Raw genomic sequence first — 12,031 nt, 5'->3', positions numbered from 1 at the left:
AAAGGGAAAGGTCTTGAAGCCAGGGGAGGTAGCAGGCCAGCGACTTCCTAGCAGGAAATCAGACCAAAATCTGTGAGTGTCAAGGGCGTGGACCATTGATTGCTGTTGACTGGAGATTTTCTTTCCTTGCTGTTTTCAGAGTTTCAGTCTTAAGCTAGTGGCCACTGCCACACGACCTGTGGGGGAGAGCAGTAAAGTCACTGGAACTGCTGGTGTGGGCAGCCAGCCTGTGTGCACTGTATTTGGTGGAGCCTTCCAAGGTCTTTTACATGCAGTCCTTGTTAGTAGTGAGGAATCCTGAGGAACTCTTGGTAAATGGCTTCAATGCTGACTAGCACTTTGCAGCCGTATCCCCAGGCAGAAGTTAGTACCTACAGACCTTTGTCTCTTGTTTAGCTGTAGATCATGTTGAAAGAAAAGACTCTGGATTGATTGGGTCTTGTGCCCCTGGGTGGGATTAAGGGTGAAATCTGAGACTTTTCTCACCCTACCTTTTGAGAGTAAAAGCAGCTTAGTGTGTAACCTCAGAGCCACCTCTCAAACGCCTGACGTTAATAAAATATTTATCATCAGCAGATGGTGGCCAGGGGAAAACAACCACTTTCACTTTCGTTAGAGCCTTTTAGAACTCATGATATGGGGGAGGGAGAGAAAGGGAAGCTTCTGACTTCTGGTCTGTTTCCCCTTATCTGTCCTCCCAGGGGTTTTCAGGCCCAGATCCCTGGGCCTTTGCACTACATTCTCTTGGCACAGGCCCCAGAGCCCTTCATGGTCTGGGATACATAGAGGTTCCAAAGCTGCTTCTCCTTAGGCCATTTGCTGTAGGCTTCTCTCTGTTCTAGTTTCTCTGTCCAAAGGATTAAACGTTTTAAAACAATGTGGCTTGATACCTTGACCTGATGGCTGTGAAGGAGTGAAAGGGGCAGGCCCAGAGAACGGGACCCAGGATCCGGTGAGCCAGGCCAACTCTCACAGATGCTTCTGATGCTGCTGAATGAGCTCACAGCCCCTGTGCATTTTTACCAGTATTTTGAAAAAAGTTCTTTCTTTATTTAACAGTGGCACCCCACCTTTCCTATGCCCCAAAGAAACCTTGCAATTACTGAATAAGAACGAAGCAGGAGCCAGGTCTGGGTCTGGAGAGGGAGCGGGGCAGAGTGGAGGAGGCTGCTCTGTGGCCACCAGCAGGTCAGATCCTGCTGGGAAGGGCCCAGGAGCTCACAGAGATTACCACTGCTGGGAGGCATTGCCCGTCCAGGGGCATAGCAGTTGGTTCTCTTTCCTGATTTACATCATCCCCTGAGTATCAGTGACGAGGCAGAGTTGGAGGCTTGTTAGGGGAACACTGCTTCTAATTAGGGCAGGGCTAGATATGGTGAGATCCCAGGAGGCACTCACCTTCTGGAGACATGGGCACTTCTAAACAGGCTGGGGTTGACCTTCCTATGGAGCTTTACTTGGGCTTGTAGATGAAGGATGAGAGGCTAGTGTTTTATGCTGGCTGAAGTCATGCGTGTATGTGTGTGGATGGATGTGATAGGCGAGAGAAAGAGAGGAGAGACAGAGATGCAGAGACAGCTAGAGAGAGGAGAGGAGAAATAGAGAAAGAGGAAAAGAAGCGAGAGTGAGAGAGAGCAAGAGAGAGGAGGGACAGAGAGACAGAGAGAGAGGTTGTGAGAGGGTGGGGAACTGGCCAGGGAGGCAGCTGAGATCGTCATTTTAAAATAGGAAAAGAAATTGTGGCTTAGCAAAGTAAAAGGTGGCTAAATTATTCATGGTCTAATGTTATTTTTACTGATTTTTCAGGTACTGGCTCCTTTCTAAAGCTCCTGCTTTAGGGAAATTTTTAAAAGGCGGTACCATGAGTTATGTCTGGGATTTCCTTCAGCAGATTTCGGGGTTACAGCGCAGTTTGTTGCATTCAACAAGTGCTTTTAAGGCAACTGCTGTGTCCTAGGACCCTGCTAGGTGATGTGGGAAAGAAATGTAGAAATGTAGAAGAGAAACTGGATACAACCCCTGCCCTACAGGAACTGACCCACCTGTTGAGGAGACAAGACATAGAAATGAAACACATCTGGGAGAAGATGGAAGACCGATGTCAGGAAAAGTACCAGGGTTTCATTGCCCCAGAAGTGCATTTATTGTGATGTTGGAAGCCATGGTTGCCGCTCTTGGTGGGAGCTCTGTGCCAGGTCTGGGTGACTCAAGGAGAGTGCGTCCTGGAGACAAGCCCCCAGGGGCACCTGCTGGTTTGTACAGGGAGCATCCACATAGGTAGTCAGGATCTGAGCTGCTTCACTGTGAGTTCATCCCTGTCACGGCATTTGGATGCTGAGTTATATGACAGTGGCTTCTCTGGGATCCCCACCCAGGAACTCATGTTGGGGGGACTGTCAGCTGGCTGCCTGGCCCAGAAGAAGTCAAGAACTGCAGTATTCTTGTCCCTATCTGCAAAGGATGGGTCCTGACACTGGGACCCATGCTTGTGTAACATGAAGGGTGGAATGCAGGAGCCCTTGGCTCAAGCCCTGAATATATTATGCAGTGGTTGCATATCATCGGCTGCAGAAAGAAATTGGAGTCAGCATCCTTCATGTTATTGACACTTCTGTGGTGTCCACCTGCTCTTTGGCATTCCTCTTTGTCCTGCCTGATCTCGCTTTCTGGACTCACCTATTCTTTTCCGTCCCCTAATCCCCTAAGACTGTTCTTCTGATTCTCTGACCTGCTTCTGTGATGCCATGAAATGCTGCATATTGCTCCCACATCTAGATCTCTGCCCTGTCCTCGCTCCTAAACCCAGGTCCCTGACATCTCCGTGAACATTCTGCAGACTCATGAGGTCAGCCTTGGCTTCTGCCCCATACGTTGCAGTTAAAGGCATCACCTTTGCTGGTACCTCTGTGCCTCCCATGATGGGCTGCTGTCACCCCTCTCAGATGCTGCTGGAATCAGTCCTCATTTCCACTCTCACTGCTATTTCCCTCACTCTCAACCTCACTTACTTTTATCTCAATCATAATTTCAGAATGTTCAAAATTATGTATTTGTTTAGCGATAGAACCCCATTTTTCCTGTGCCTCAAACAACCTTCCTTCTAGCTCTAACAAAGACTATTTGAATGGAGAAGCTGCTCTGGTTGTGGTTGGTTTGTGGGTTCTTTCTATCTCTGCCAGAGAAGCCCTGCCCATCTCTTTCTCTACTCCTGCCCCACTGTGGTCCCAAGGCCCCCTGACACCAGGACCTCAAAGAGCATGGCTTGAAAATTACCCCTACCCCCTGTGACAGTTGATTGTGACACCCTCCTAAGCCATCTTCTTGTTCTTCCTTCACCCAGAGTTATTTCTCTAAAATCCAGACCTGACATGGCTCAAAAGCCTGTTGATAATGTTGCAGTTCACAGAATGAAGCTTGGACGCCAGCACTACTTTTAATCTGACCCCATATTACCTTTTCTTCTTTATGTCCCTCCATTTTCCTTGCTCCACGCACCACATGCTGCAGTCATGCAGGAATACTTCGATTCCCCAATCCTGTGGGCTCCCAAAGCCCCCATATACTGCTTTGACTTGAGCTGATCTTTCTGCGAGGAATAACTCTGCCCTTGTTTCTCTTCCTGCTGGAAGCCTGTTCAGTCCTCAGGTCTGGTTAGTTCTTGAACTTCCTTCTCATCATACATAACTTATCACTTCTTCCAGTTTGTTCCTACAACAATCTGTGCATGCTTTTTTTTTTTTTTTTTAATGTACTGATCTCATTGCATTATAGTTATGTTAAGGGCAGAGACAATGTCCCATTTATCTTCATGTCCCCATGGCACCCAGCGCAGGACTCAGTATACAGCAGGCATTTATTCCACATTTGTTGAATAAACAAACAATGGAACGAATGAAATGAATGAATTTAACATGCTCACATGGGCAGCGCCCAAAGGCATCGTTCACATGGGCAGCGCCCAAAGGCATCGTTCACATGGGCAGCGCCCAAAGGCATCGTTTTCCTCCTCTTTCACTGGTTCCTCATTCTCAGGAAGAGTCAGGCTGTGGGGCTGCCTGTGTTCTCGCTTTTATGGTATCAATCAGTAAAAGCAGTGTGGTTCTGAGCATAGTGCGCTTGAGCTGTGTCTGATTTCCCATCATCTGCACCTTTCCCCATAGGGCCAGGTACTTTGTTCAGTACCAGACCCTAAACTTCTGACCTGCAGCCACAGGGATTTCAGGAGCACTGTTCAACATTCCGTCTCTAAACCCCGTGCTGATTCGGGTAGCTGGCCTCCTGCTAGCCTTGGTTCCAAGGTTCTGTCCCCACCTTTTGCCCTAGTTTTTGTAAGTGGGCCCTGGTTGTTGTCCCAATTTATTTTATTTTATTTTATTTTTTTTTGTGAGCTGGAGTTTCGCTCTGGTCACCCAGACTGCAGTGTAATGACGCGATCTCAGCTCACTGCAACCTCTGCCTCCCCAGTTCAATCGATTCTCCTGCCTCAGCCTCTCAAGTAGCTGGGATTACAGGCATGTGTCACCACACCTCGCTAATTTTTGTATTTTTAGTAGAGATGGGGTTTTGCCATGTTGGCCATGCTGGTCTTGAACTCCTGACCTCAGGTGATCCACCTGCCTCAGCCTCCCAAAATGTTGGGATCACAGGTGTGAGCCACCGCGCCTGGCCCTGTCTTTCAAAATTTGAGACTGTGATTGGCAGTCTGACCTGTACATCATCACTCTAGGGCTGGAGCCCCTCCCTAGCTGGGTGGGTTCCTGCTGCTGAACCCCAATCTGGGGACTAGCACTTTGCTTCCTGTTGCAAGATTTCCTTAGTGCCAACTTCTGAGCATCCCATATTGACATCTTAACATTTTGTGTTTCCTTCCACCCCGGGCCTTTGAAGATGCTGTTTCCTTTGCCTGCAACTCTGTTCCTGTTTTTCCACTTAAAGGTGGAAAAACCTTTAAGAAGAGGTGCTCCAGCACCTCTTCTTCGTGATGCCTGCCTGACGCCTGCCTTCGTGAGGGTTTTCTCTTAGCAGCTTGCATATGTTCTCACGGCCTCCTGAGCTCCCCCTTAATGGCACTTATCACAATTTTTATTTTATAGTCAGATGATCATTCATTAATGTGTTTCCCATACTAGTGAGGTCCAAGGGCAGGGATGATGTCTGTTTTGCTCACAATTTTATTGAGCCCTGTGATTAGCATGTAGTCAGTGCTTTATACATATTACTAGATGAAGTGAATAGCTTCGGTATGACCCTACCTGTCCTTCCCACCGAATTCCCGAATTCAACTGGGGGTTACAGAATTAACTGGGGCTGTGTGCAGGCATGCCCCAGATGTGATGCTCTGTCACTAATCTCTGTAAGTCCACACCCAGGTAACACCTTATAAGGCATAAATCATAAAACAAATGTACAAAACGGGACTGCTGAAATTCTCACTCAACATTCTGTCTTGTTTATTGAAAGTCTTTGGGTATGCGTATTTATTACTTACTTTTCCTGGTGTAAGGAATTTTATAGCTATTATATATCATTGTACTCCAAGTTTACTGTGCTTCCTTGAACTCAGAGCCAGTCAAACGTTCATCCCTTCCTGTTAATCGTTTTCTTTTAATCACACAAGAATTCTATTCCTGGCTGGGCACAGTGACTCACCCCTATAATCACAGCACTTTGGGAGGCCGAGATGGACAGATCACTTAAGGCCAAGAGTTCAAGACCAGCCTGACCAACATGGTGAAACCCTGTCTTTACGAAAAATACAAGAATTAGCCGGGCGTGGTGGCAGGCGCCTGTAATCCCTGCTACTCGGTAGGCTGAGGCAGGAGAATCACTTGAACCTGAGAGGTAGAGGTTGTAGTGAGCTGAGGCGCCTGTAATCCCTGCTACTCGGTAGGCTGAGGCAGGAGAATCACTTGAACCTGAGAGGTAGAGGTTATAGTGAGCTGAGGTTGTGCCACTGCACTCCAGCCTGGGTGACAAAGCGAGACTCTGTTTCAAAGCAAAAAAAAAAAAAAAAAAAAAAAAGAATTGGATTTCCTTTGTTGTCTTAGCTTCTGGGGTACTCAGTGCTGAATTTCATATTTAACTGTAGTAATTACCTCTGCTCAGGTACATCTGTTCTCTGTTCTTTTTAAAGTGATTTATTTGTATTTTTGGTTTGTTTTTACTGCTCTATTGTGTTATGCTTAATTATTAAAGATAATTCAGACCTTTTTGACAATATATTTATATATTACATTGTATAAGTTTTAGTTGATATTGTATGTTGCATGCATATGATATATAACATTATATGTATTATAAAACCCCAATCTTTCTTTTTTTTATACAACAGTGATAGCAATCCGTATTCCTCATTTGGAGCAACTCTGGCGAGGGATGATGAGAAGAATTTATGGAGTATGCCCCATGATGTGTCCCACACAGAGGCAGATGACGACAGAACCCTGTACAATTTGATAGTCATTCGTAATCAGCAGGCCAAAGACTCAGAGGTGAGCACCTTTTGAAGTCTTGCTGTGTGCAGATGATGCTGTATAGCAAAAAATAGTAATTCCTGAGAAGATCAGCTTGAAATAACAAAAAGAATGAAGGATGAGATGTTTGAAATGAAGGGCAGGTATTTCAGCAGCATATATTATCACTGGTTGCTAATTATAGCTAGTCTTGATTGACCTGCTTGATACAGAGATAAGGCTCATTTCTAATTCCTACCTTAATGGCACAAGGCATTAAGGCAATGCTGTTGAAGTGTGTGAAGATAGTTTGCCATCTTAAATGGCTTACCCCGTCCATCTCTAATCTTTCCAGTTGTGTACTAAACCACAGTTACTTGATTCAGACTGAAGTTTGAAGGGTACTTTGCCTTATCACTAATTTTGAATTAGTGAAGCCTGAATTAGTTTTTTTCCCCTTGTTTAAAGATCCTTAAATTGTGCATATTGATCAGACAGCAGTGGATCCACTATATATTCAAGATTCTTCTTGTGATAAGGCTTGAACCCTCGCAATAACTCTAAATCCAAAGTGATTGATTTAAGAACACTAGAATATTAAAAAGGAGAGAACTCTGTAAGTTAAGAGAAAACAGCAAAGAGGATCGTAGTCTTTTTCTCCTTTCTTTCAAAAGTCATGTTTGAGTTAGGTTTTCCGACTTCTGTGTTCATCAGCTAGCTCTGAGGAGGAAGCTGTACTAAATATACACTCCATGCTTCTTTGTATAGAGGAATTGAGCAGGGTAGGGAACCTTATAGTTGGGTTTAGTATGTATGTTGGCAGCGGGGGGCGGGTGGAGGTGCTGTGGAGCTCGTTTTTTCCTTATCGAGGTTTCTTTATTTTTGGTAATTAATTGCTATCTCCCCCCCCCCAAAAAAAAAACATATTTTAACAGGAGGTGATAAACTTTTAGAAGTGCCATGTGTCCCAGTCCTTTTATTCTGATGTGACTTGGATGCTTTGGAGGGGTTAGACATGCGAATCACAGGGCCGGGGAAGGGCCTGCAGTTGCTTCTGCTCTCGAGGCCTAGGGAAGGGTGGACTGGGACTCCTTCAGTGGCTGCTGTGTAGCATCCCACTAGTGACTGAGCACCCACTACCTCTGGCTGCCCATGTCCCCAGCAAAATCCCCTCTGTGATGGGCAATGCTGAAGGCAAGTCATAAAGCCTGCTGCTGCCAAGAACTGCATTCCCTGGCTGCCCTTTCTGAGCGTATAATTGGGAATGTGTGGCCTTGTTTTCTCTTTAGTGGAAAGAACAAATTCTTACACTCCTGTATTACATTAACCAGCTAAAGTTTCCGCTGGTGAAAACAGTCAGTTCTTCTCTTTTCTTCCTCTTCTTCCCTAACTCTGCCCAAAGCAGTAAGAGCAATATGGAAATAATGTATAGTGTCTCTCTCCCTTTCTCTCTTTCTGTCTCTCTCACCAGGCCCCATGCAAATGTGCAAGGGGCTGGAAAAGGTATTTGGCCTGAATTTGGCAGCTCTCCCTGGAGGAGCTCCCACCTTTCTGCTCACTTATCTTTACTTTTCAAAAGACAGCAGAGGCAACATGAACTACAAAGCCCCTGGAAAAGCACAGCTTCTAAAGTGGCCCATTGTGTCTTTTTTGTGTGATCCTTGGGCCTGGTGTGGTGGGTCTTCCAGAAGCCACCGCCTCCTCCTCCTCCTCCTTCTTCCTCTTCCTCTCCTTCTTCCTCTTCTCCCTCTTTTTTTTAAAAATTATACTTTAAGTTCTGGTATACATGTGCAGAACGTGCAGGTTTGTTACATAGGTATACACGTGCCATGGTGGTTTACTCACCCATCAATTGTGATTGCTCAATCACAGACCCAGGTCTGCGATGTTCCTCTCCCCGTGACCCTGTGTTCTCATAGTTCAGCTCCCACTTATGAGTGAGAACATGTGGTGTTTGGTTTTCTGTTCCTGTGTTAGTTTGCTGAGAATGATGATTTCCATCATTCTCGAGAGCAGAGGCAACTGAGAATGATGGAAACCATCATTCATCCATGTCCCTGCAAAGGACATGAACTCATTCATTTTTATGGCTGCATAGTATTCCATGGTGTATATGTGCCACATTTTCTTTACGCAGTCTATCATTGATGGACATTTCGGTTGGTTCCAAGTCTTTGCTTTTGTGAACAGTGCTGCATTAAACATACGTGTGCATTTGAGATACATTCCATCAATACCTAGTTTATTGAGAGTTTTTAGCATGAAACGGTGTTAAATGTTATCAAAGGCCTTTTCTGCATCTATTGAGATAATCATGTGGTTTTTGTCATTGGTTCTGTTTATGTGATGGATTACGTTTATTGATTTGCATGTGTTGAATCAGCCTTGCATCCCAGGGATGAAACTGACTTGATTGTGGTGAATAAGCTTTTTGATGTGCTGCTGGATTTGGTTTGCCAGTATTTTATTGAGGATTTTCACATTGATGTTCATCAGGGATATTGGCCTGAACTTTTCTTTTTTTGTTGTGTCTCTGCCAGGTTTTGGTATCAGGATGATGCTGGCCTCATAAAATGAGTTAGGGAGGATTCCCTCTTTTTCTATTGATTGGAATAGTTTCAGAAGGAATGGTACCAGCTCCTCTTTGTACCTCTGGTAGAATTTGGCTGTGAATCCGTCTGGTCCTGGGCTTTTTTTGGTTGGTAGGCTATTAATTACTGCCTCAATTTCAGAACTTGTTATTGGTCTATTCAGGGATTCAACTTCTTCCTGATTTAGTCTTGGGAGGGTGTGTGTGTCCCGGAATTTATCCATTTCTTCTAGATTTTCTAGTTTATTTGCATAGAGGTGTTTATAGTATTCTCTGATGGGTGGTTTGTATTTTTGTGGGATCAGTGGTGATCTCAGCTTTATCATTTTTTATTGTGTCTATTTGATTCTTCTCTTTTTTCTTCTTTATTAGTCTGGCTAGCGGTCTATCTATTTTGTTAATCTTTTCAAAAAACCAGCTCCTGGATTCATTGATTTTTTTTTGAAGGTTTTTTCGTGTCTCTACCTCCTTCAGTTCTGCTCTGATCTTAGTTATTTCTTGTCTTCTGCTAGCTTTTGAATTTGTTTGCTCTTGCTTCTCTAGTTTTTTAATTGTGAGGTTAGGGTGTCAATTTTAGGTCTTTCCTGCTTTCTCCTAGGCACATTTAGTGCTATAAATTTCCCTCTAAACACTGCTTTAGCTGAGTCCCAGAGATTCCGGTACATTGTGTCTTTGTTTTCATTGGTTTCAAAGAACTTATTTGTCTCTGCCTTAATTTTGTTATTTACCCAGTAGTCATTAAAGAGCAGGTTGTTCAGTTTCCATGTAGTTGTGTGGTTTTGAGTGAGTTTACTAATCCTGAGTTCTAATTTGATTGCATTGTGGTCTGAGAGACTGTTATTATTTCTGTTCGTTTGCATTTGCTGAGGAGTGTTTTACTTCCGAGTATGTGGTCAGTTTTAGAGTAAGTGTGATGTAGTGCTGATAAGAATGTATATTCTGTTGATTTGGGGTGTAGAGTTCTGTAGATATCTATTAGGTCCGCTTGCTCCAGAGCTGAGTTCAAGTCCTGGATATCCTTGTTAATTTTCTGTCTTGTTGATCTGTCTAATATTGACAGTGGGGTGTTAAAGTCTCCCATTATTGTGTGAGAATCTAAGTCTCTTTGTATGTCTCTAGGTACTTGCTTTATGAATCTGGGTGCTCCTGTATTGGGTGCACATATATTTAGGATGGTTAGCTCTTCTTGTTGCATTGACCCCTTTACCATTGTGTAATTCCCTTCCTTGTCTTTTTTGATCTTTTTTCCTTTAAAGTTTGTTTTGTCAGAGACAAGGTTTGCAATCCCTGCTTTTTTTGCTTTCCATTTGCTTTGTAGATCTTCCTCCATCCCTTTATTTTGAGCCTATATGTGTCTTTGTACATAAGATGGGTCTCCTGAATATAGCACACTGATGGGTCTTGACTCTTTATCCAATTTGCCAGTCCGTGTTTTTTAATTGGGGCATTTAGCCTATTTACATTTAAGGTTAATATTGCTTTCTGTGAATTTGATCCTGTCATTATGATACTAGCTGGCATTTTGCCTGTTAGTCGATGCAGTTTCTTCGTAGTGTTGATGGTCTTTACAATTTGGCATGTTTTTGCAGTGACTGGTACCGGTTTTTCCTTTCCATATTTAGTGCTTCCTTCAGGAGCTCTTGTAAGGCAGCCCTGGTGGTGACAAAATCTCAGCATTTGCTTGTCTGTAAAGGATTGTATTTCTCCTTCACTTATGAAGCTTATTTTGGCTGGATATGAAATTCTGGGTTGAAAATTCTTTTCTTTCAGAATGTTGAATATTGGCCCCCACTCTCTTCTGGCTTGTGGGGTTTCTGCAGAGAGATCTGCTGTTGGTCTGATGGGCTTCCCTTTGTGGGTAACCCGACCTTTCTCTCTGGCTGCCCTTAACATTTTTTTCTTCATTTCAACCTTGGTGAATCTTACAATTATGTGTCTTGGGGTTGCATTTCTCGTGGAATATCTTTGTGGTGTTCTCTGTATTTCCTGAATTTGAATGTTGGCCTGTCTTGCTAGGTTGGAGAAGTTCTCCTGGATAATATCCTGCAGAGTGTTTTCCAACTTGGTTCCATTCTCCCTGTCACTTTCAGGTACACTAGTCAAACGTAGATTTGGTCTTTTCGCATAGTGCCATATTTCATGGAGGTTTTCTTTATTCCTTTTCCTTCTTTTTTCTCTAATCTTGTCTTCATGCTTTATTTCATTTAGTTGATCTTCAATCTCTGATATCCTTTATTTTGCTTGATCGATTTGGCTATTGATACTTGTGTATGCTTCATGAAGTTCTTGTTCTGTGTTTTTCAGCTCCATCAGGTCATTTATGTTCTTTGCTAAACTGGTTACTCTAGTTAGCAATTCCTGTATCCTTTTTTCAGGTTCTTAGCTTCCTTGCATTGGGTTAGAACATGCTTCTTTAAGTCGGAAAAGTTTGTTATTACCCACTTTCTTAGGTCTTCGTCTGTCAATTTGTCAAACTGATTCGCTGTCCAGTTTTGTTCCCTGCTAGCAAGGAGGTGGGATCCTTTGGAGGAGAAGAGGCATTCTGGTTTTTGGACTTTCCAGCCTTTTTGCACTGGTTTTACTCATCTTCATGGATTTATCTACCTTTGGTCTTTGATATTGGTGACCTGTGGATGGGGTTTCTGTGTGGATGCCCTTTTTGTTCATGTTGATGCTATTCATGTTGATGCTATTCCTTTCTGTTTGTTAGTTTTCCTTCTAACAGTCAGGCTTCTCTGCTGCAGGTCTGCTGGAGTTTGCTGGAGGTCCACTCCAGACCTGTTTGCCTGGGTATCACCAGTGAAGGCTGTAGAACAGCAAAGATTGCTGCCTGTTCCTTCCTCTGGAAGTTTTGTCCCAGAGGGGCACCAGCCAGATGCCATCAGGGGCTCTCCTGTGTGAGGTATCCATTGACCCCTGCTGGGAGGTGTCTCCCAGTCAGGAGGCAGAGGGGTCAGGGACCCACTTGAGGAGGCAGTCTGTCCCTTAG

General features: G+C 44.1%; 1 protein-coding gene across 1 annotated transcript in view; it reads left to right on the top strand.

The window, feature by feature from the left end:
* The window catches only part of LOC105481170 (melanoregulin), a 73,692-nt gene that overhangs the window by 13,380 nt on the left and 48,281 nt on the right, over nucleotides 1–12,031 (top strand). Inside the window, exon 2 of the mRNA XM_011740542.3 lies at nucleotides 6,332–6,491. Within this exon, the coding sequence (XP_011738844.2) occupies nucleotides 6,332–6,491 (160 nt within the window). The remainder of the gene's footprint in view (nucleotides 1–6,331; nucleotides 6,492–12,031) is intronic.

Source organism: Macaca nemestrina, chromosome 11 (genome assembly GCF_043159975.1).
Source record: "Macaca nemestrina isolate mMacNem1 chromosome 11, mMacNem.hap1, whole genome shotgun sequence".
Lineage (NCBI taxonomy): Eukaryota > Metazoa > Chordata > Mammalia > Primates > Cercopithecidae > Macaca > Macaca nemestrina.
The sequence above is the reverse complement of the archived record's forward strand: the minus strand, read 5'-3'. Positions and strand labels throughout refer to the sequence as shown.